This window comes from Cavia porcellus, unplaced genomic scaffold (genome assembly GCF_034190915.1).
Source record: "Cavia porcellus strain 051 isolate PalLab524CR breed Dunkin Hartley unplaced genomic scaffold, mCavPor4.1 scaffold_6, whole genome shotgun sequence".
NCBI classification, from domain to species: Eukaryota; Metazoa; Chordata; class Mammalia; order Rodentia; family Caviidae; genus Cavia; species Cavia porcellus.
This window is the reverse complement of record NW_026947489.1, coordinates 42,985,679-43,011,406: the sequence shown is the minus strand read 5'-3', so window position 1 is coordinate 43,011,406 and position 25,728 is coordinate 42,985,679. Positions and strand designations below refer to the sequence as shown.

The 25,728-nt window shown below is 38.0% G+C and overlaps 1 protein-coding gene across 2 annotated transcripts in view; it reads right to left on the bottom strand.

Moving 5' to 3' along the window:
• Positions 1-442: 442 nt before the first annotated feature.
• Positions 443-25,728, bottom strand: part of Nup205 (nucleoporin 205) — a 70,463-nt gene continuing 45,177 nt past the window's right edge. For both annotated transcript variants that reach the window (XM_063250547.1, XM_063250548.1), the window contains exons 27-43: positions 25,570-25,650; positions 24,434-24,625; positions 23,656-23,923; positions 23,453-23,551; positions 21,464-21,612; positions 20,222-20,413; positions 19,140-19,261; positions 18,185-18,323; positions 16,210-16,336; positions 14,994-15,070; positions 13,375-13,503; positions 12,802-12,928; positions 6,356-6,522; positions 4,493-4,616; positions 3,929-4,057; positions 3,108-3,181; positions 443-791 (exon numbers count right to left, since the gene is read on the bottom strand). In XM_063250547.1, the coding sequence (XP_063106617.1) occupies positions 639-791; positions 3,108-3,181; positions 3,929-4,057; positions 4,493-4,616; positions 6,356-6,522; positions 12,802-12,928; positions 13,375-13,503; positions 14,994-15,070; positions 16,210-16,336; positions 18,185-18,323; positions 19,140-19,261; positions 20,222-20,413; positions 21,464-21,612; positions 23,453-23,551; positions 23,656-23,923; positions 24,434-24,625; positions 25,570-25,650 (2,349 nt within the window). In that variant the 3' untranslated portion in view covers positions 443-638. The remainder of the gene's footprint in view (positions 792-3,107; positions 3,182-3,928; positions 4,058-4,492; positions 4,617-6,355; positions 6,523-12,801; positions 12,929-13,374; positions 13,504-14,993; positions 15,071-16,209; positions 16,337-18,184; positions 18,324-19,139; positions 19,262-20,221; positions 20,414-21,463; positions 21,613-23,452; positions 23,552-23,655; positions 23,924-24,433; positions 24,626-25,569; positions 25,651-25,728) is intronic.

Genomic DNA, 25,728 nt, shown 5'->3' with positions numbered 1-25,728 from the left:
TTAAAAGATGCTTAAAAGCCATGCAATTTTTAAGATTAAAAAAGAAAGAAGCACAACACACCACCTGGAAACTGTATTTTCTGGTTCTACATAAGTCAAGGCTCCTTTCCCTCTTGGCACTATCCCGGGTACCAGAGTAGAATAACTGCTAGCTGGAAAGGAAAATGCACTTCCAGATGCTATGGTCACTGGAATGTAAATAGAATCAGGCAAGAAGTAAAGTGGGGTTAAGCTATAGCCATGCCTGGTAGATGGCAGGCATGGCTATAGTTTTCTCTACTCCAGGGAGTGTGGGTAAAAGGTTAAAAAACAGTCCAGGTTATTCCTCTAATTTAGCATTCAGAATATCTCTAGGGAAAAATTAATCACTATAAAAGGTTTCTATATTAAATTTCCCAAGATAAAAATTCCTAGATAAAAATTTTAAAAAACTGACCATAGATTTTCTATGCTTTTTTAAAAAGTATTTATTTTTTACTAGTGAAGATAAAATCAGGCAAGGATGTTTACAGAAAAGATTCCATATATAAAGAAATAGCAAAATATTTTTGGTCATAATTTAGAAACACAGTGATCTATAAAAAGGTGGTGGTTTTCCCAATTCATCTCTTCCATAGAAAAGCACTATGTACAGGCTCTCAATTCCTTGACAACCTCAGTAGGCCATTGATACGTCTGACAAGAGCCTGTATGAAACTATAGCGAGATCGGACTTTTGAATATAATCTTTCGATGTCCAAAAGCTTCTTTTGTAGTGATTCTCCAAATGCATTGATGGCATCAGACTGAAGCTAGAGGCAACACAGGTAAGATTATTAGAATTGCTGTCTCAAACATCATCTTTCTATAGCTTCCAACTTAAAATAGCTTTCCACTTTTGTAATGTGATCTTTCCAAATTAAAATACTTTCGGATTTTTGTCATGTGGTACCATATTAACTACACATTGACATTTTTTTTCTGCTTTAGAATTTTATGATCCTAGTGCTTTTTCCTCTTTCCTTTCTTGTATAAATAAATCAGTTTTAAATTGTAATAATTATTGATACTGATATACTGACATACATGCAAAAACAATTCCAACAGGGCCACATAAATGAGGTAGGAAGTCAGATACAGAGACACACTTCTATAATCTCCATCTTGAGAGGCAAAAAGAGGTGGACAGCAAGCTCCTCAAAACCCAGCCTGAATAACTGTGTGAGATCTTGCTCAAACAAACAAAAAAGAGTGGGCGCCTAGGTGGGAAAAAAGAGGTGCCGAGGCAGGATGTTGTGAGTTGAAGGCCAGCCTGAAACACATAGCAACACCCAGCTTCAAAACAACAAAACTCAAAAAATAAAAAAGAAAGAAGAGGAAGACAGGGTAGGTGGGAGAAGCATTCACTTAACACTTTATTTTGCAATTAAAACATTTACATGCATTTGTTTTTAAGAAACAGAAATGGGGGCTGGGGATTTAGCTCAGCAGCATAAGCACCTGCCTTGCAAGCAGGTGGTCGTGAGTTCGATCCCCGGTACCGATAAAAAGAAAAAAGACAAAAAAAAAAAAAAAAAAAACAGTCAGAAACAGAAATGGCGCCCTGCAGGGAAGAGTTGGTATATACATCTCCATTCATATGTACTTACAAGGCATATGTGGCTTTGGGTTATCCTTTTAATGTCATATTGAAAGGACAAAATTAAGTACAAAACAGACCATCTAACTGCCTTCCATTTTTCATTAGAATCACAGAAAAAATGAGATGATTCATCCTCCACTTTTTCCCCTAGCTTTATGACAGACAAATCTAACTGGGACAGTGAAAGTCATTAATTCAACAGTCATTTATTAAATGTCTTCTGGATAATCTGTTCTTTGGCCAGTTCTGTACATGGCCACAATCCTTGATTCCTTTTATAAAAAGATCACTGAGGGTCAAACACAGGCAGGCCCAGGATGAGTGCGTTAATTCAGGACACTTAGAGAGCTGGGACTGAGGGCTGCTGTACCTTTCTCTGCTGCTTAAGGCCCAACCATCAGCTTTAAGAAACGCACAAACAGATTTGGGAAGAAAAGAGGCCATATCAAATCAGAGAAAGACATCAGATGCCTAGCTGCAGATTAGTTATAATCCATCTTCCCTAATCTACACTCTCATATCTGCTTGGTTAGAAACAAACCCTCACTACTAGTTTAGTGTTCTCATTGTTTCTGGGATATTCTTCATTTTTCCAACACTGTGGATCAAGAGGATACTAGGAACATAACGCTGCGTGTTATAATAGACTAATATGGTGGAATTCTTAGTGATTGCTCTTGACTTCACCCTTAAATTACTTCCTGAAAAATTAAGTGTCGAGTGATACTTTGTGATTAAAAACTCTGCAAAGCTAGTAACAGCAGAGATATACACACTGCTATAGTTTGGATGGTGATGAACATCCCAAGATCCTTATGTTATAAAGGCTTTGTTTCCACTAAGTCCTTAGGTCACAATGGATGTGCCCTTGAAGAGAGGACTCCAGGGCCATGGATTTTCTCTCTCTCTTTTGTACCATGCCATAGGATCTGTAGCACATTCTACCTGCTACCAAGCATGCCCACCAGAGGTCCCAAGCCATGGGGCCAATCTTAGGCTGGAAATCAAAATCTGCGAACCAAAAATCTTTCCCCTTAATAAGTTAATTATCTTGAGCACTTAATTATTATGGTGGAAAGCTGACTAAAACACAGCCCACAACTCCTACTAATTACTAACAATCACCACCAGGAACTTTACATAAATGAAACCTCGCCTAGCTAAAAGATCTTCTGAGGTTGAATTATCATTTCTTAGACAAAGAAATGGAGATTCAGAAATTAAGTTGTGTCAAGCCACATAGCTGTTAAGGGGCCAAGTCAAAATTCATTTCAGATCTCTGTATGCGATCCTGAAAATTACAATCTTTAATATCACTGGCTTTCCTTTTTACTTTAATGAAGATAAAAACAAGAGTATAAGAATACTGGGGCTGGGGATTTTAGCTCAGCGGCATAAGCACCTGCCTTGCAAGCAGGCGGTCATGAGTTCGATCCCCGGTACCAATAAAAAAAAAAAAAGTAAGAGTATGAGAATACAGCCTTACCTGCTCTATATCATGTTGGCTCACTACAGTTGGCCCAATTCTAAAATCCAGACTGGCTTCTGAGGGGAAGGAATCTAGAGATAAGAGACACAGTTAAACGAGTTCTGCAAGTCTGTCTCCAGCAGAGTGAGAGAGAAAACCTACAGACCAGAGCAGCAGGCCTGAGAGAAATAGTACAACCTGGGAACCCTGTCTGTAGCTCTTGGCCACAGAAAGCTTGGCAAGCCTCTCTGGGCCAGGCCTAAGCTCCCACGCTTTCTGATTGTTTCCACAACGAAGGGACCCAGACATCCATGGACGACACGGCTCACTTCAACCACAGGCATCACAGCTTGATGGCTGTCTCACTTCTAGGCCTCTGGAGAACTGTTTGTGACCAGGGAATGCTAGAGAGGAGTCAGCCCTTTGCTGCAAAAATGTGAAGAGCCACAATGCAATGGCTCGCGAAAACTCTTCTGCTTAGTACAATTTCTCATGGACAGAAAGCAAACTACAAAACATAGCTATGTCTACTAGCTCTTAAATACCTCATTCACTTGTAGCAGCCTACAAATACAAAAATTAAATAAAAGTTGGACTGTAGATATAGTTCAGTGGTAGAGCTATACCAAAAACAAATAAAAATAGCTGGGTATAGTTGGCACAACTAGAGTCCCAGCCATTGAGGAGGCTGAGACAGGAAGCTCACTTGAGCCCAGGAGTTCAAGACCACCTTGGTCAACAAACCAAGACCTTGTCGCCAAAATAAAAAGTGATTACCTTTTCAAGGCATGATATTACATCAGTATTGATGGCTCACTAATTCACAGAATAAAGTTTACCTTGAAGTCTTCTGCTTTTAAACAAAGGTCTGGAGGCAAATAAGGAATCTTGGGAATTCATGGGCGAGCAGTGTAACAAGTAGTACTCCAGGTGACGCCAAAGAACAAAGAGGCAGGTCTCTATGATAACTGTGCACTCCTGGTAAAGGACAGCAACCTCAAGGTGTGTCTCTGCACCCCAGCTTCTGAGGAGTACAAAAGGAAGAGGCTGCGTTCTCCCAGTGATGCAGCCTCGCTGAAGCCTGCTGGACAGTGAGGTTCCTCAGAGGAACCTCCAGAGAGAGCAGAAAGGGCTGCGCAGGCGGCAGGCTGTGTGTATACTCCATCTGCACTCCGTCTCGAGTCCTTACCTCTGCCTTGACACAAAGGGTCTGTATATAAGACAATATTACCGGTTACTTGGAAAGAAAAAAGTACAATTTGAAAATGTGTCAGGTATTTACAAGAAAATAACAGTAATTATGTCCCTCCTATTTAGTTTTAGTGGTCAAATAATTTGACTGTCTATAAACAGATCTGACATTGAAAGGTCCCTATTCAAGCCTTTGACTTCATAAAGGATACAAGAACACAGGGAAAGTAGTTTAGCTCGATTGTTGATCAACTTCACTAAGCAGCGTTTTGCCAGAATATATTTCTGGGTAGTAGAGATTTTATCAACACCAGCAGGCATCACAGACTGACACAACTAGGGGAAAAAAATAAATAGTTAGAATGACATAAACCGTAACAAATTTAACAAATTTGTCTATCATTAGCAGCAGGTCACTGTGGAAAGTACTCAAGTTTAAAGATTCTTGCAAAGGTCTCTTGTACAAAAATGTAAGCCAAAGAAGCAGTCAAATTCATAGCAGTGTTCACCTACTACTTACTCTCTTATCCTGGCAGCAGACACTTCCAATCTGTTAATGGGCTTACCAGGCCTAAAGCTCTTGTCACACAAGAGGAAGAGCCTCCTTGTGCAAGCAACATGTGAAACAATGCCATGGAGCATATCCCCAAAGGCTGTCAGGCATCTTTTTAAGAAAAAGAAACGTAGAACTCTAGGGCTTAGCTAATACACAGTCATCAACCAAAGCCTCCCCTGGCATATACATATGCTTACAGACACAGCTTGGCAGAAGGTGGACTGCAGTAGCTGGCAGAACCTATGTGCTGCACATGATGGTGACTCATCCTGCAGTCATGGCCCTCCACACCCAGGTTGTGCACCTACTCGCCGGTCACAGCTATTTTTAAAAAGAATTGTGTCTGTACTCAACATTTTCTTGCCATTATTCCTTAAAAAATACAGCACCAAACTAAGTAATATAGACATCATTTAAAATACATAGGAGAATGCGTGTTAAGCTATATAAAAACACTACACTGCTTTACTAAGGGACCTTATCACCCTCAGATTTTGGTATCCTCAAGAGTCTTGGAATCAATGGCCTGGTTATACTGAGGCTCAATCACTCTGGTATCGGCAATATACAATAGCAAGAAAGCAACAGCCAGACATAAACCGCACAGTTTCAGCAGTTACTTGAACCTAGTTGGTAACTCATGCCTGCCATGAGTGTATCTCGGGGCAAGTCATTCAAGACTACTGTGCCTGTTACCTGTCGTGAGAAATGAGAGTAACACCACCACCTGCCTCCTTACTCAGGCAGAACGTGCAGCTCAGGGCCTGTCTGTAAGAGCAGTGGGGAAGACTGGTATGAACTAGGACTGGCAAAACTGCTCCATATCGAGATTGCTACTGGACATCAAGAAGCTTCAGTACTGCCTAGGGAGTGACTAAGAAAGGTCTTGTATGCAGTGTGGCTATCCCAAGTGAAAAAGAAAGCAAACCACTTAGGGAAGCAGCCTATAACCTAGCACTGTTAGCTACAGTAACAGCTAAAGAAAGACTGGGTCACTGAGAGAAGACATCAAGTCTGATATGCTATTCCACTTGTTTCACTACATGGATAATGAAGATGCTGAAGGCTTAGAGACAGTTCCCTAATTTGTACTACAAAAACATCTGCAATAAAACCCCCAATTTGTCAGCACAGATTTTAAAATGTAAATTATTCCAAACTCTCAAAGGCCGGCAGCCTTTCTATTCTGAATGGGAGCTACCTGAGTATTTTTTAGTGAAGTGTATTTGTGCTTCTGGAGTTGGTGCAAAGGTGAGGCTCTTCCAGGCACACAGTAGAATTACTCCAGTTCCTTCGGTAACATGACAAACACCACCCTTTACTCCCACATACGAGACCAGTGCCCTGCCTTTATTAATAAAAGCAATGGGGGCTGGGGATTTAGCTCAGCGGCATAAGCACCTGCCTTGCAAGCAGGCGGTCGTGAGTTCGATCCCCGGTACCGATAAAAATGAAAAAGACAAAAATAAATAAATAAATAAAAGCAATGATTTTCAAGTTCCCGCCTCAAGAGTCATACCTCCTTTATCTCATCTGGGGGAAGTTGCTCTACATTCTGAAGCTTGTTGACACTGCGTCGGTGACTGTCATAATAGCTGAAGAAATCATTGGCACTCTGTTTCAGCAGGTACACAATAATTCCCAAACCAGGCAGATGCCAGTATGGAACCACTGGAACTTGGGAATCTAATACAAGGAATGTAAAACAATGTTCAGCTTATAAGAATTTTAAATGATTTTTCTTACTGGGTGAGGACCCTCTGTGAGAACTTGCTAAGAGTTATACACCCTACCCATCCCATAAATAATGGCATAAGCCATATATGTAATTTGGGACATTTCTGACCCCAGGTAAATAATTTTCTTTCTCATCCAGTGGCTCCATTTACATGGATTAATTCTTCATCTGCATCTTTCTGGTTAATGAATTGATAGTTCAGAGATACAGGAAGAATACTAACTCAAATGTTCCATAAATATAATTGGATTTAAATTTTAACAAACCTTTTACTACAGCTTCAGTCAGGTAGCAATCCACAATGATTTGCCTTTTATTTGGCTACCTTCCAGTAAAAATGTAAAGGACAGTGGAATGTCATAAAATCAGAGGGAAATAAATTAAGCAGTAAGAGGACCATCCTACAGAAATTTGTATAGTATAACTAGAACAATTTATTCTAATGATTAAGGGACTTCTAAATATGCTTTGGAAATCGTAAGTTCAATTTAGAGATAATCACTGTTTAATGGCCTTGCTTCCTATGCTAACATTGTTCTAAAGTCAGATATCATAAATCTTAGAAGAAGGGGATATATTTCTGTGGATGCTCCCTCCAGTCAGGATCTGGTAAATAATTTGGATTTCCTAGATTTTCTTTCTTTTTTAAAAAAAAATATTTTTTATTTTAAACAGGGTAAAATTAAACATACCAAAACAAATCATAAGAAAACAATTTAAGAAACACAGATTTCAAAGCAAAACCACCAGAGATCTTCACTGTCTATCATATTGTCTCTTGCTTTCCTTCAAAATAGTTGTCCATATCTTCACACACAGTGAACACATACTGAACAATATAGTACTAAACTAATCAGAATAGGATGATGAAAGCATTTTAGATCTTCAAGACCAGACAATAAGGGAATCAACAATGGCTGCCATAGTGTCTCTCGTTCTCTTCAAAATAGCTGTCTGTATTTTTACGTATGTTGAAATTAAACAAAACAGGGACTGGGGATTTAGCTCAGCGGCATAAGCGCCTGCCTTGCAAGCAGGCAGTCGTGAGTTCAATCCCTGGTACCGATTAAAAAAAAAGGAACAAGAAATTAAACAAAACAAAATAGACCAATATCACTCTGAACAGAGAATAATAGTATTGCTAGATTTTATATAATAACACTACAGAATGAGCATTGGTATCTTGGTGTCTCATTCAGCGAATCTGTTCATTATATCGTGTATTATATAATCTACTCTCGTAAACTGTTTAGAAGTTCTACACATGCATGAATCTCTACATGTATACCTATTCTTTCTGTATTATAGGGAAAAACAAATCAAAACAGGACGACAAAACAAATTCCTAGAAAACATGAAACAAAGAAGACATATAAAACCACAATGCTAGGTGATCTACAGTAGTTACTATGATGTCTCTTGGTATTTTCAATAAAATTGCCTATATCATCAGGCATAATATAATTGAACATAGCACTACATAGCAATACTAATAAAAACAAAACATTGCAGAATTTTAGGACTTCAAAAGCAGTTAATAATCAAGCCAGAATGGGTATCCTATTGCATCTTGTCATCTTCAGAGTAGTTGCCTCTACTCTTAGAGTTGATACTATAAAGCATCCCAAATTCAAATAAAATCAGTCAAAACAAAACAGCAATCTAACAAATCAGATTCAAATAAAATCAGTCATAGTAAGACAATGTAAGTAATACAGGGCTTCAGGTAAGTTAATAGGAAATGAAGGATAGTTACCATAGTACATCCTGTTATTTTGGGGATAACTGTCTATGCCCTCAAATCTAGTACGAGTAGACAGACTGGAACAGAATAAAATCAAACTAAACAGAGTGATAAGACTAATGTGCCTTTTAAATCCTGATACACTATTAACAATGTCCTCTGCCTTCTTTTATTGTTTATCTTCTTCATTTTTTCCTCCCCTTTCCCTTTCTCAAGGTGCTTTGTACATTTTGGGTTCCACTAACTCCTTTAGTTTTTAGATTAGGGGGCAGCCCGTTATCTACCTAAGTGGTGCTGACCTTTTTACCCCTCAGCTTGATGGTGAGCTGTATTCCTTCACCTACTAAAGCCTCAAAGTTTTCCTTCCTCATAGCTGAGTAGTTCTCCACTGCACAAAAGTGTCATGCCTTTCCAACCTATCTGTAGCTGCAGAACAAGCTATTCCTATTTCTCTCTGGCTCCCTGTCACATAGAGCATTGTTTTCTCATCTTTTACTTTTGATTTATTAATCCTCTTTCAGGTAGATTATTTGGATCTTTGGATCACCAGGAACAATAAAGCACTGTATGATAACAATCACAAAAGGAATGATCAAAATAATAATAGCTGGCCTTAGGTACGCTAACTGGCAGGCTCTGTTAATTTCCTATTCAGAACATTTCGATGGACTCTTTATCTACTGATCTACTCTGCCTGTGTTTTTGTTAGTGTATCAAGGCCATCTGTGTTAGAGATTACAGCCAGTCTTGTCTGCCTCCTCTCTGCTATGCTGTTTTTCTGCTGTTGATTGTCTACTTTTCTCCTTCATTTCACTGTCTGCCCCATTCATTGAGGCCTCTCTGCCACTGTTGCTGGAATCCTGTGATTTTTTCTCTCTCTCTCTAGAATGTCCTTCGATATTTTTTGTAGGGATGAGTTGGTGGTCACAAACTCCCACAGTTCTTCTTTGTCGTGGAAACATCTGGTTTCTCCATTAATTTTGAAAGACAGTTTTTCAGGGTACATCAATCTGGGAGGGAGGTTATTTTCTTTCAGAGCTTGGAATACTTCCCTCCAAGCTCTTCTTGATTTGATAGTTTGTGTCGAGAAGTCTGTCATGATTCTGATGGGTTTTCCTTTATAGTTGATCTGTTTCTTTTCTCTGATCTGTTAATATTCTGTTCTTGTGATGAATTTCTGGGCTCTTGATTATTCTATGTCTGGATGTGGCTCTGTTTTGGTTGTAGGTGGCTGGAGTTCTGTATGCCTCATTTATCTAGTTATCCTTATGCTTGGGAAATTTTCCTTAATTATTTCTGTGATTTTCTTAATTATTTCCTTAATTATTTCTGAATAGCCTTTGTAATTCGTGTTTACTCCTGCTTCCTCGCTCATGTTTTTTATTCTTAAGTTATAGATCCTCTTGTCATCTTCCAGCCTTTGAACTGTTACTTCCTGATTCTTTATAATTTTAAGAGATGTTTCCTTTCACGATCACACATTTTAAATCTATCTTCAAGTTCTAAAAGTCTAACTTTAGTTTCTGTCAAGGAATTTTGCCAGCTTTCAATGGAGTTTTTAATTTCCTGGTAATCTCTTTGGATCTGTTTCATCTATTCTAGATTTTGTTCATCTTCATTAACGATTTCTCTCCTTTTTCTGGGTTCCTCCATTCTTCCATCTGTATCTTCTTGAGAGGTGCTTAGTATTTCTTTTATTAATCTTTTTATATCTTTCCTCACTTGAATTAGAATTTCAGTTTTAAATTCATCTATGAAGTCAGAAAATATTTATTTCCACTGATGCTGTGGCCGGTATTGCACGTCTGCTGCCCTTGATCTCTTTTGTATTCACCTCTCCTGGACTTATTTTCCCTGGGTCAGCGACTGGAGGCTTTTTCTTGTTTCTTTCTCTTCTCATGTTTCTGGTTTCTTTCAGACAGTTATATGGAGGAGGTCTCAGGCTCTTTCCATATTAATTATGTGTTTTCTGAAGCGTGCTGGCTAGGGATTGTTGCCCTCTCCAGTTTACTGTTATCTGAGGTGCACACAGGAACTATGGTCTGGCCCCTCTCCTCTAAGCCAGTCAACTAGCATCACAAGTTCAGGACAGTTTCGTCCCTGGCTATTGGGTCCCCCTCAGGGGTGTGACCCAGTCCAAGCAGATCCCACCAGTCCTCTTTGGGCCAGGAACGGTAGACTGATGCCACTGCAGTTCCGGCTTCAGGCCCGTCCTGCCCAACTCCAATATGTCATCCAGCCGACCAGTCACTCCCTCCACAGCACCCAATTCCCAGCTCTCACCACGGGTTGATGCAGCTCTCCACATTGGTTCTGCTCTCCGTTGCGCTGCATCCTCCCGCCAAGGACTCCGGGCTCACCAACTCTCGATTTCAGCAGCCGCGACTTCAGCGCAGCCATATGGAGTCATCAGCGTGGGACCAACCCCAGTGAAAGAGTCTAGTTCCAACCTTTCTCCACATTTTTCCTTCCTTTCTTTTTATTTCTTTTTCCTCAGTTTCTCCCTGAGTTGTGAGAATCCCTCTCCTTTCGTCTGGTCTTCTCCATGGTGTTAAATTCTAGCGTCTGAGTTGTTTTTCTCAGAGAGGCTCTCTACCCTGCCACCTATCAAGCCACCATCTTCAGACCGGATCCTGGATTTCCTAGATTTTCTTTGCCAGTCTTCAGTAAGGATGTGACAGGATTCAAAACGAAGGTGGTTACAGAACCTTCTCCTGATGAAGATCTCCACAAAGGGTATGATCTAATGCTGAGAGGTCCCCTAAGCATTTCATGAGTTTTGACCCACTACCTTGCTCAGGTCTAGAAAATATTAGAGCACTCAGAGGCGAAAAGACACCAGATGATGACTCATGAGAAACTAAAATATAGAATCACAGGCATAGGGCTACATGGGGTAAGAAGCTGAAGTGCTACAGCAAAGCATCTTTGGATCACCAGGAACAATAAAGCACTGTATGATAACAATCACAAAAGGAATGATCAAAATAATAATAGCTGGCCTTAGGTACGCTAACTGGCAGGCTCTGTTCTAAAGCACTTTCCATACATTAGTACATTTTTTACAGTAAGTCACTGAAGGAGAGCTTCCATTTTATAGATAAGGAAACTGATACAAAGAGGGTAACTTTTCTAAAGTCATACCGATTATTACTAGAAGAATGAGGATTCAAATCAAGGTAATCTGTCACTAACCTGTGTTCTTTTTTTGGTTGTTTTTTTTTTGTTTGTTTTTTCAACCTGTGTTCTTGGCCACTAGGTTACACTGCCTCTCTATTCTCAAACCTACCATATGACATACTCTGCTCAGAAATGGCAGAAGGAAAGGTGGTTGCTAATGTAAAAAAGGCTAAGAAAAAAGACAACTAAATTACAAGGCTTCATAAAGTTTATCTTTTAAGTACTGAATACAAATAATAGAATGTGAAAGACTGCCTCAAAAGAGACAACTAAATGAAAATGTCATCACTGTCAATAATACCTTACCATATGAAAAACGTCTCTGAAGAATCAATGATAAAATTATATTTTTGCCTAAGGATCTGATATTCAAATTAAACTTGCTTTAAAGCATTAGTTTCAGTTAGAAGTCTCCATCAAAGACAGATGGTGGAGGGACAAGGCAGAACTACCATATGGAATCAGAACAAGAGGTGACTAGACCAAGCCTCAAAAGAAATGATCAAATGCAAAGGACAAGAAGATGGGATTGAAAATTGTTTCTAGGTTTTGACTGTGGTAGTGATCACACAACTATTTATTTTACTACCCAAATTATTAAAAGTGCACGTCTAAAATGGCTAATTTTGTTGCATATAATACCTCAATTTTAAAAAGAATATAACCCTATTAGCTAGGATACTTTAAAAGGGTTAAAATTCTTCATATAATGTATACATAATAAGGTTATAAGTTCTAAAAGGCTTCCTGAATCTACCATCAATGTATTCTATTACCACTACACCAAGATACCAACAGGCCGTGTCCACAGGACACCAGTTCCTGCCCATATTCCAAATCTCCACCTCATGAGGAAATCACAAAGTCAGTCTACTTAGTATCTAGAGTTTACTTTGCTGTATTATAGAAATTTGGAGCTATTATGCAAAACTCAAAGTAGGCACTGGATTTACTTGATTTAACACACAAAACTATGTTGTACTTTTTATAATTTTTTATCCAGCTTATTTTCCAATCCTAATTATTTTTCTTTGGGATCTTGAATACTATTTAAGATTAAACGCTCCCATATGGCTTTTTCAAATTCAGAAAATCCTGAATTTCTCTATTCTCTTGAGCTCTCAAGGCTCAGGAAGGTCTGCAGTAGTACTGCATGCATTTTCTTTAAAAAGTCATTTTAAAAATTTCCCATTAATGACTCATATAATGAAAAAAGCTGCATTTCACTAGAGCCAGGACAGAGAGCTGTGTCATAATCAGAGCAATTTCGTTCCTCAGACACAGAAAAACAAAGTGGGCTCACCTTGGCGTGGTCCCTCTCTGTTACTGCTTTCTGAGAGGCTGGGGGTAAAGAGACACACAATGTGCTGGAGGGTAGGAGAACTCTGGAGTATGAGTGACTGGCAATATTCCATTACATTGGCACAAATCTACAATGAAAGAATAGCAGTAACAAAAACATTAGACTGCACAATGACTCAATGTCAGAGAAGTCTAGATCTGAAGAATAAGAATATATATATATATAAAATATAAATTAATTATCAATCTATAAAATTTTATATATATATATATATATATATATATTTTTTTTTTTTTTTTTTTTTTTTTTTTTGAGGGGACAATACTGAGATTGAACTTAGGGCCTTTACATTGAACTCCACTCCCAGTTCCTTTTACTTTTTTATTTTGAAATAGGATCTCGCTAGGTCGCTCAGGCTGGGCTCAAACTTGTGATCTTCCTGTCTCAGCCTCCCACAGTACTGGGATTATGGACACGCACTACTGTGCCCAGCTACATCTGTTGTTTTTAATCACACTTCTCTTAAAACACAAAAAACTTACAGCATAGTTTCCTAACCCTCCCCCTTCCTACCTGTTGCATGGCCAACTCAATCTCATCTTTCTTGCTCATTCGGTCTCCATCCACATTATCATCTTGGAATTTAAACTGACGTAGTCTGTCAGAACCGCCAAAGCGACTTAGCAGTCCCAAGCACTGGCGCTAAAAAACAAGGAGATATTTTGTTCCTCTCTAGTTGAATATATTTAAATTAGGGACATATTTCTTGAAGGATGGAAAATAAAAACAAAAAAATGGTACCACCTTTGAAAGCAACTGGTGTCTTCTCACTGAGCCAATGAAAGGTACCACTTATTAGAAAACTATCAAATGTCCAGCAATTAATCCTTAATAGAGCCTGAATGTTTGGTGAAGAATTTTTATGTGTCAGATCAAAAGGCACTACTTAATCATTCTTTAGGAGACAATCACTAAATTAATACATCAGTCAATAAATGAAAATTTTAAAAAAGGATAAGAGGGCAAAAACCATGATAATTTGTCTAGTAAGGCAAACATTTAAGGAATGTAAGAAAAAAAGACAGGACAGGACTATTCCTCTCGTGAATGTTTCCAAGGACTTCAGGAAGTGGTTAGGAACATAGGCTGCTGTAGCAGATAAAATCCCATTGTCATCAGCTTGCAAATGTTGAGAATACAATTATTCCTATGATTCCAGAGGAAACGGATAAGCTTTTCAAATGATAGCACATGATAGTTTGGATTCAGAGATGTGATGGTTCCAGCAGCAGATGTAGTTTTTGCTATGTTATCAGGGGAAAATTATTTCATCTTTTCAACTTTCCATGTTCTCATTTTTAAAGTGGTAATAATTTTCTATCTTGTAAGACTGTTGTTAAGATTATCAGGGACATTGTTTTATATTTAATGTGCTTAGAACAATATTCTGCACTTAGTATATAGTAAAAACAGGCACTATAAAATTGATAACACTACAATCTACCAAAAAAAAAAAAAAAAAGATAGATCAGAAGAAGACGAACTAGTATAAATATTTTAATACTGAGTCTACTGAGACATCCTGAGATTAACACAACTTACTTTTGGCCTCTATAATTATAACAGATGCTTAAAGTGGTAGCCATTAGCTTCCAGACATTTACTAGGACAGCAAACTGAACACACAGAGGAGAGTTTAAAGATAAATGAGAAATAAATACCAAGCAAATTTTAAAAAGCAGCAATTATCAACTCTAGGAAAAATAAAACACCACACAGAAAAATAACAGAATTGCTCATGGCTTAATAAAAAAAAAAGACATAGTAATAATAATGAAGCATTAATACACCAATAATTAATATTAGTAATTATAATGTATTAATAGTAATATAACCAAATTATAATCATATTGGTTTTTAGGGGATATCATGGAAAATGGACATATTCTATGGTAGAAGAAAATGAATAAAGCAATCTAAATTTCATCTTCAATGAAAAACCAAAGATAATTCACAAAATGAAAAAAATCAAGTAGTAGAAATATAAGCATGGGATCTATAGGTAACAAAGAATCAGAACAGTTCAAAGGGGCTGCCCAATACTGGGAACCGCATGGGGAGGAGCGTCAGAGAACTAATGTGTTTTCTAAGACAGCTTTACATTGCTATTTAAAGAAATTAGGGTGAGTTACCTGGAATCTTCCAATATGGCCCTGGAGCTCCATTAGAGATCCTTCGTTTACATCCACATCAAGCTCACTTAATATACCTACAAAATTCAGATTACTTTTAGTACACTTTTATACTAAAATAAGTGAGATCTAAGAACTCATAAATAAAGCCTGAGGGAGGAAGGAAGGGAAGGAGGAAGGAAGGGAAGGAGGAAGGAAGGGAGGGAGGGAGGAAGGAAGGACAGACAGATGGACAGATATACATTCTGTAGTCAAATAACATAAATATACAACAGCTAAAAGTGCACTATGGTTGTAAGACTGGGTGTAAATGTTATAAAAATTGACGAAGTAAAATAATGTAAGTAAAAAACAAGGTGGGAGAGGAAATGAATCCATCCCTTCATCAGTTGTATCTAGGAGTTGACTGACTTTGAAATTTATATGTAGTAAAGAAATTAGATTAGCCAGGAGTGGTGGCTCATGTCTGTAATCCCAGCACTTGGCAGGCTGAGGCAGGTGGATCATTGTGAGTTCAAGACCAGCCTGGGCTACAAAGTGAGCTCAAGGCCAGCCTGAACTGCATAGAGACCGTCTCAAAAAGACAAGAAATTATATTAGAAAAAGTGGCGTCTTAATTTTTTCTTTATCTTAATCACAGGAACCTTTTAACAGCTAATATCTCTGTACTTCTGCTGCAAAGAAACATTTGCCTAGAATACAACAATTGCTTCCTTCCATTTCTCTTCACCAAGATTTTAATCTGCTAAATTCACATAAAATTAAAATGTTTCCTAAAACAGCATATAAAAAGTACACAGTCCTATTTTTTTCTTCTTCTTTTTATCCTTTCAATTTGTTTTTTTTTTTTTTTTGGTTACCGAAAATCAAACTCAGGACCTTGTATTTGCCTAGCAGGTGCTGTAGCACTGAGCTAAATTCCCCAGTCTGGTAGTCCTATCCTTATAAGTCAATACTGTTTGTATTCATTTCTCTCTCCCTGTTTCTCTCATTTGCTAATTTCCTTGAAATGCAATTTTTATTGTTAATTATCTCCTTGAACTTTTCCAATTTTTATAACGAAAAGATAGCATTTTTATAAATATAAAAATTATTTAAACACAGCTGATTGCTAGAAGTATCCATTTCACATGAATTCTGTATTACAGAAACTACTTCTGTTACGCTATGTCAGTCTGTAAAGAACTCAGAAGTCCATTTGGCACATTCAACTCACCAGGAAGTGCTGCTTTGCTTATGATTCCGGTCAGCAGAGCTAGTTCCTGCAAAGAACCAGCACTCATGTCCTGGCAGCGCAGAATGGCTTGGATGGTATCAGAATGTGAAATGAGAAACTGCAACACCTGAGCCATGGAGCAGGCAGACCACAAAAGAAGGCACAAGAGTAGCGATTACATGATACATGTATAATTCACCTTCACAATACTGAGCAAGTAACTCAAAGTAGTGAGGAAGTGTGAGAGAAGCAACTGTCTTCTAAGCTTCTACAGTTTATTTCTTCAAGAAGCAACATCTAACTAAATGTACAAGAAACCTATAGGTAAGAACTATTTCAAAGTTTATATATTAATACTGTATTGTACACTAGAGGCTATTACATTAGAAACCATATTTGATACTTAATTTTATTCCTTTTATAGTTCGTTTAAATGGGAGTTAACATGGCAACTGAATTCAAGAAGCTGCTCTATGAAAGGTCTGACTGCTATGACATGACATACTCTCAGCACTTTCACCTTGAGTATCTCTGGTTTTTTTTCTGACTTTGAGTATCTAAACTCTGCCTTGAAGGCAGAGACTAAGCCAAAGCAAGTTGCTCATCTAAATCAGGGCAATTTCATAGAGTCTTGGCTTCAGCCCACAGTTGCTGCACCTGGAAATCAGCAGCTCCTCACGTGTTTCTGCAACACTCCACAGAGCACTGGTTTAGGGAATCACATCTTTATCCTAATGCTACTGAAAACTCTTGGTCTCAATAAAGAAGACAAGGAGAGAATTCCGGTGGCAGCCATCTGTGCAAGGGTGCATAATCCCTGAGACTGCACAGTGTAACACAGGGTGTCACTTTATCAACAGCAGCACTCCCCTACCCCTTGCTCAGAGGTGGCTGAATTTGATGGCAAGGAAAGTACACAAAATTACCAGAATCAAAGCGTTTCGGGATTCAGGTCCTGAGAACAAAGAAGCAGGTAATAAAAGACTATAGATTTAAGCCGGGTGTGGTGGCTCACGGCTGTAATCCCAGCACTCGGGAGGCTGAGGCAGGAGGATGGTTGTGAGTTCAGACCAGCCTGGGCTACAAAGTGAGCTTAAGGCCAGCCTGAACTGCATAGAGACACTGTCTCAAAAAAGAAGTCTGCAAAGGACTATAGATTTATGATGATAAACCTAATTCATCAATGATTAAATTATATAATATTGCCAGGTGTGGTGGCGCACACTTGTAATCCTAGCCCTTGACAAGACTATTTCAAGTTCAAGTCCAGCCTGGGCTGCAAAGTGAGTTCAAGGCCATCAAGGCCAGCCTAAACTGCATACCAAGACTCTGTCTCAAAAAAGACACACAAAAAAAGTATAATGTAAGCCAACAGAAATACATGTTTAAGGGAGCTGGGGATTTAGTTCAGTGACGTAAGCGCCTGCCTGGCAAGCACAAGGTTGTGTGTTTGATCTCTGGTACCAGAAAAAAAAAGAAAGAAAAGAAAAGAAACACATATTTAAAAGTTGTAATGAAAATATAATTTCTGGGACTTAAAAAACCATCCTTTCTTAAAGTGTGGACATTTCCTAATGAAATTAGACTATTTTGTTCTACAGAAATCACACATAGATGTGGCACTACCTTGTATTTTCTGCAAAGCCTAGCATATTTTTAAATAAATAGCTGGTGAAGTTGTATCTTAAAGGTCACGCTATGCCTACTATAATAAATATTCTTCTTTCCAGAGGAACAAATTTCAATCTCTTCCATTTCAAAACACTATTAATTAGCTGCAGAATTCTTTAAACCCAAGCATATAAAGAAGGGTCACTGGAGTTCACACCCAGGCATCTGTTTCTATACCTTGCTCTCCCTCAAAAAGAAGGATAAAAGTAAATTCTTTCAGCCTGTCTTACGCTGTAGGCTTCTGTATTTGCAGATAGAAGATTCTGTGCTCCACAGATTCTAAACAAACATGAATTCATCTTACCTGGCCTGCAGCTTGCAAGTGCTGCGCCGTACTAGACGTGAGAACTACCTGGCACAGCTGGAGGGCAGGAAGAAGAACTTGACGGTAGCGATCCACAGGTGTCGGGATGAACATCGGGGAGTCTCTAATGCTGAACATGCTTGATATTTCAATCACAGAAGAAGAGAGTCACATTCCAAGAACGAGGGTTTGCTTTTAGTAATTCCTCACTATGCACACGGCAAACAAATCAGAGCCATCTGATTATGCTGAGACACTACTACAGGTAGTGATGGCTCTGCAGCCCATATGTGTTGTGGCACTTCAGGTGTTGACCTAAACTTACAGCTTAGTGAAAGGGAGTTAGCTGAATTCTGAAAAACCTTGTTAAGAAAAACTGAAAGTTAATGCTTGAAACTTCCATATTCAAATTGAAAAGACTGAAAAGCTTTCAACCTAAAAATAATTTTATTTAAACCTTTTCATTTAGTAAACAGTAGGCAAAATATTAAAATAAGGTAGAAAAAAGTTCTGAAACACCATTCAGATTACTAGGAATAGGAAATCCGCAAATTATAATTTACTATACAACTTCAAAAGACCACCATAAGCTGAAGAACTGAACAAAATACTAAGATTGGAAAGGTACACATTCACTCACAGAATTCTCTCCCATTTCCTAAATGGAAAGCATTAAGGACTTAATAACAAGGGTCTATTACTGCTCCTTCTCCCAAAAGATGGAATAATACTGCTTAAAGCAAACAGAATTATAAACTGATAGTAAAATTATGCTTAGAACTTTTTGTTAATTTTTCTTTCTTTTTAATACTGGGGGTTAAAGCTACAGTTTAGTACATGGATAGCAAAAGGCAATTGCTCCACCACTGAGAGGTATCTCTAGCCCTAGAATTTATTTTCACCTTAAAAAGCCTCTACTGCAAGCTTACCCAGGCCACTAAGTGCGGCCACTTACCCATGTGGGTCCACTTCTGGGCGCATGTCATAGACTTGGCACTGTGCCAATCTTACAATCACCCCAGACCTCAGCAGTTCCAAAGCACCCTGCTGTATCTTAGCCACTCTTGTAAGAAAAGCCTATGAAGTCACAGAAGAAAATAAGCAGTGTTATAATCACATCCAAGGGCTCCCTGCAAAAATGAGATAGGTAAGGCACATTTCAAGGCACATTTCATGGCACATTCATGGCACACTACTGAAAACAGATTCTGAGCTAGGTGCAGGGACGTTATCTCCATTCTCATAGGATTTTTATTTATGAGGACTCAGCACAATATATCAACAGGGCCTGCATACAATATTTTGCAGAACTTATTCAATTAAACTCTATTTTTTGTCATCAACATGTAGTCTTACACAGGGCAGATAAATTATCTTGCTGACAGCTGTCTCTAGCACTTAATATCATATCATAACTGGTATATAGTAGGTATGTAATAAACACTTGCTCAATGAATAAACGAAGAAGAGAAAGAAATCAATAAGAAATGTATGCCTTTACTACTTCCAGCATTGTAACATTTATAGTAAGTTAAAGCAAAAAGACACAAAAATTAAAATACTTGGAGTCTAGGAAACAAGAAGTATATGTTCCTGTATTTAACTAACGTAGAACCAACACACGGAGAGAAAGGAAAGAAGTGAAAAGTAAAAAAAAGGTGAGAAAAGGAAAAAATGGAAACAAAGCTTTTGCAAATGGGGAATGGGAGGAAGGTTGAAGAGGGGCTAGAGGAATCGAGACAAAAAGTAGAACCAGCGCACTGAAATCTGCAATAGTTAACTAACACACTCAGAAAACTGGAATTCATTGCTCTCTCTTATGGAACACTAGAGATTACACCAGCCCTCACCAGCAGCCCAAGTAAGTAAGCAGCAATCCTTTATCTAATTAGCCTTCTCAGAATTTCAACTCATCTTTTTGCATATTTCAATAAACACATTAATTGCACAGACCTCCAAATTTTAAAATTCCTTTAAAAAAATTACAATTTACATTATACAAATACAACCTAGCATCAAATGTTCATCAAGCCTTACCATTTTGGACTCATAAGTGTAAAGGGCTTTTAAAGGGGGAGGTTGTGGAGTAAGCAAGCTCTGCAGAGTACGGTCATCTTCTAGCAAACTGTCCACAAGAACCTTCAAATAGCCACTGTTGGAAAGGTACAGAAGCCACTGCTGCTGTTTATCCACAGACACGATCCGATCAAGGAGCGCCAGGGCCAGCATCTGAAGAAAACCAAACCAAAGTCTACACTCACAGATGGTGGCCAAAACCAACACCAGTAACTGCTTTGATCTGAAAATATTTAGAACTTTTCTCATAAGGAGAAAGCTGCTTGCAGGAAAGTTTTCTATTTTTTAGAGAATTTGAAAACTCTATCCAGAATCTCAATTTATTAATAAAACTTCCAGGACAAAGTTGTATTTCTGAAACAAAACCTAACATCAATGTAATGACATTAAATATATCTTAGTAGAACCCAGACATTACTTCTTAGGTAAGTTTTTAAATACATTTTTTCTCCTAATTCTATGGTTTTTGATGTGCTCACTACAGAAAACCTATAAAACCACATAAATACATAATCTAATAAATGGATGATAGGCCATTCATTTTGACCTATGTACTTCTGGTATTTTTTTCTAGGCATGAAAATACTTTAAAATGTTTTAACATAATTGAGAAACTACCACATAATTTATATTTTATCCTATTTCTCAAAATTCTGTTTTCAATGATCAAGTAACATAATACATATAGCTTGCCATTATGAGGAAATTATATTCTCCTTACATTAGCAGCAGCATGCCCCAGTATTTTAAGAAAATACAGGGTAAATGCAAATTCTCCTCCACAAAGCATTCAGGGCACAGAAAGATATATTCAGTTTAACAGCAATTTATGCAACATTCTCTTAATCTAAGACCTTTGTCACTCAGCATCTTTGTTGCTTTTAGCAGTATTGTTGTATCAGCCAACCTCAAAATTAACAAAAAGATAATTCTAAGGGGAAATTCTATCTTCAAAAAGTCAAATTACTTCATAACAACACTAAACAGGAGTCACAGCCAGGATAGCATACACATATATTCCCAGTACTCTGAGAGCCAGGGCAGTAGGACTGCAAGTTTGAGTCCCATCTGGACAACTTAAGGAGTCTCAAAAATAAAAACAAAAATAAAAATAAAAATGGGACAGGGGTGTAGCTCCATGTGAAACCTTGTCTAAATCTTTGGGGGGAGGGTGTCTAGAGGGGGAAAGAAAAGTTACTTTACCCTTCCAATCTCATGACCGTCACAGGCATCACGACAGACCACTTCCATGAGGGCAGCCCCGTAACTCTCAATGATGGCGATGTTTTCTCGCTGCAGTTTACTAAAAACATCTTCAGGGGCTGTCAGCCTTTCCCACATAGTTTTCTTAGCTGAAAGGATTAAAACAAACAAACAAATAAACAAAATTCCCATAAAAAGCAGCTCAGTTATTGAGTAATTCTACCTCACAAGCACAACAACAACAAAAACTTTCCAGCACTGTACATCCAGAAAGGGCTGCTGATCAAATGAGTCTGGGCTAGCAAACCTCAGAATACAATGCATACATGCCACATATGTAAACAGACAGAACAGTGTCGGGAAAGGGTAAGTTTTTCTTTTCTTTTCTGTTCTTTTCTTTCCTTTTGTGTGTGTGGTAGTAGTGACTGAACCAGAGCCTCTGCACTAAGTTATACCCCACAGTCACTTTTTACTTTTCATCTGAGAAAGGGTCTCCTAAATCACTGAGTTAACCAGGTTGGACGAAAAATATAAAAAATTTTAAAGAGAAAAATGTCAGAGGGATTGGGCAATTCCATTGTTACATCTTTTTAAAAGAAATTCATGTTAAATTAAAAAGCTTGTGCACAGCAAAGGAAACAACCAACAGAGGGGACAATGAATAGAATAGGAATTAGCCTTGGCCATCTAGTTCTTGGAGAGGACTAATATCTTGAATGCATAAGGAATTCCAAAAAAATCAGGTCCCCCCAAAATAAAAGACCAAATCAAAATGTGGGTAATGAGAATCAATAGATACTTCTCAAAAGAAGTACAAAATGGCCAAGAAGTACATAAAAAAACATTCAGCATCTTTGGCTAGTAGAGAAATGCAAATTAAAATGACAATGAGATTTGATCTTACTCCACAAAGAATGGCTACTATCAAAAAGTTCAAAAAACAAAAAAGCTGGCCGGGCTTTGGGGAGGCACACTGCTTGTAGGAACATAAATTAGTACAACTACTACAGAAATCAGTATGAAGATTTCCCAAAAGACTAAAAATTGTAATTCCATCTGAACCAGTTATTCCCTTCAGGGTATCTTCCCAAAAGAGTTAAAGACGTCCTGTAACAGTGATGCATGACAGCCAGGCGTGGTGACGCACACCTGTAATCCCAGCACTCGGGAGGCTGAGGTGGGAGGACTGTTGCAAGTTCGAGACCAGCCTAGGCTACAAAGTGTGCTCAAAGCCAGCCTGAACTGCACAGCAAGACCCTGTCTCAAAAAAGACAAAAAACAAAACAGTGATGCATGTCCATCCATGTTTATAGCAGCACAACTCAAAAATAGCTGAATCTTGAAAACAACCTATATGTCCAACAGAGAAAAAGATGTTAAAAATGTGGTATATATCCACAGTGGAGTATTACTTAGCCATAAATAAATTTGAGTCATTCATGGCAAACTGGTTACACTTTGAGACTATACAGCTTAGTAAAATAAATCAGGTTAAATATCCCATGATTCTCTTATATGAGAAACCCAAAATATAAATAATTTAAGGAGCAAAACAAAAGTTAAATTTAGTTCCTCTGAAGATGTGAAAGCGATCTAGAGATGGAGAGGGAGGCAGACGAAACGAAAGTAAGAAAGATTAATGGTAATAAACTTATACCAATTCCCCATGATGAATGTATTCTTTATAAATTGCAAACCTGTCCAGCATAAATGTACCACTGGTTATTACGGCATAATACAACACTAGAGAACTAAGGCACAATATATAACCACAACAAGGATAACAGGAGACAAGAAGGATGATACGTAAAGTAAGCTTTACATACATAGGGTTTATAAAATCTTTGTGTAATTCATAATTCTCAAAAAATAAACATGCATTAACTTTCAAGTGCTTTACTCATTAATTACAGTTATGCTTAAACAAAAAGATAGAGACATGATATTTCTCTAAAAACAGAAAAAGACTAGGATTTGATAAAGCTCTACCTGTTTCTAAGGTGTCTGGTTCATCTGGTCTCTGGGCTATTTGTAAATAATAAAGTAGAGAGCCATAAAGGTGAGTCCTCACTCTCTGAAATCCACCACCTAGGAGATCAGAGATGCAGTTAAGTGAAAAAATTTTCTCAATGAAAGTTAAAACAAAAACAAAGTTCAGATGATAGAAAATTTAGATTAAAAAAAAAAAAAACCTGTCTTCAAAATGAAGTCTAACAGTTTCTTCAATATGATGTGCAGTGAAGAATCTCCAACAGAAGAAGCAAAACCCACCAGTGGGTTTTCGGCTACAGGTGAGGAGAAACAGCTCTCAAGCATGAATGCATAGTGGGCCTCTCCGGACCCTGAGACCACCAGCTGCTTCTGCTCTGTGCAGACTGCCTGGCTCAGGTGAGCAGTCAAGGTAAACACAGCACCAGCAACTACCGGCATTAGTTCCTGTGCTGCTTCATCATCCAGGATCTTAAAATACAAAGGAAATCGTAGTGAGGATACTGCACCCACCCAGAATAGCAACAAGTGTTATATACATTTAGCTTTCCAACTACCACAACATTATCAGGATGGAATATAAGCCCTGTTCGAAGAAATAAGGCTAATATATAAAGAAGAAATTTAAATGTGATGCTGGGTAACAGATGTTCTTAACCAAAAAATTCACATTAGAACTGACAGGGAAGCTTTCTTTTCTGAAATTCTGCCTGGGGTAAAATCAGTTGGTGGCTATTTTACAAAGTTACCTAGATAACTCTGATCCACATACTCTAGCTGAGAGCCCCTATTGTACAGAATAATATTTCTCTGCAGGAATGCCTGAAGAGTGGTATTACACAACTCTATTTTCCTTCCAATCTAGAATGGAAAAAAGCTAGGGGGCCAAAATATGTTTAAATTATGTATATGCAATATATATTTGTTAAAAAAAAATACATATCTGTTCAGCAGTGTAAAGTATGTTAGGAACTACGTCACCTTATCATGTACATCTTGTAAAATATCACGAATAATCAGCTGCCGGTCCTCAGCCTGAATAAGGTCCTGGGGACAAGCTGTCAGGATGATTTCCACCAGCTGCCTCCATGACTCCAAGACATGCCATTTCGCATGCAGACACTGCAATAATTTGTTTCTTCCCACCACATACTGCAGAATAGTGCTAATTTCCTAAAACCCCAGAAATGAAAATGCAAAGTTAACACATACAGGTAAAATAATGTCTGTTTTCCATAGGTTCTTGTTTCTCAACATTGTCAGCTATTCAGGAAATATTTACTTGAAAACTTAACACATGTATGCCAGGTAGCAGATATTTCTATATGTTAGTTTGGAAGCCATGGCTATGAAAACAAAGATATAAAACTGACATACAAGCTGTGTGTGTGCATGCACGCACACATGCATGGTTATTTTGGTTTTGCTGTTGTTCTATGAGATAGGGTCTCAAACTCATAATGATCCCCTGCCTCAGTTTCTCTAGTGCTGGGATTACAGTTGTTGACCAACATACCCAACTTATGTATATTTAACACAAGGAACAGAGATAGCACAAATGGACATATCTGTCTTAAACTCCTTTCTCTTGGCAACCATCTACTTACATAACTCTAGCACTGTAATCTCCCAAAGCCCAAGTTTAATGGTTTGTTCCCCTTAGATGCCTATTTCTTTGCTTGCACAGGGCCTGGCAAGCTATTTTTCCATGCGTGTGGCTCTTCTCATTTGATGTCTTACCTACAACTCCTCATCTACAATGATGATTCACTCTTTCACAGAAAGAGAAGTACCTGGTTTCTAAATCCCTAAAGAAGTCATTTATTTTGGCATACCAGACATTAAACTCAATTTAGTTTATAAAAATTATAACATCTAATTGCTGGGGCTGTAGCTCAGCAGCACAGCACCTGCCTGGCAAGTGTGAGGTTTTGAGTTTGATCTCCAGTACAAAAAAAAAAAAAAACAGTTACAGGAAAATTATAACATCTAAAGTGAGCAATTCCATTGTTTAATTTTTAAATATTTCACCAATTAATGAGCTACAGATCTATTTATAGTTTAGTCTTTGAAACAGCAAGTAGTTTAAACTTTAACATTTAATCAATAAAGATTACCTCCATGAGTAGAGGTCTCTGTCCTATTGCTGCCATACCCTGAAGAGCATTTACTTCAGCCACCAGAACTCTATGAAGAAGCTACATAATTAGGGAAAAAGAGAAAAATAAGGCTGTTTTAGATACTGGTAGAATAGTAACACCTCGAAAACACTATAA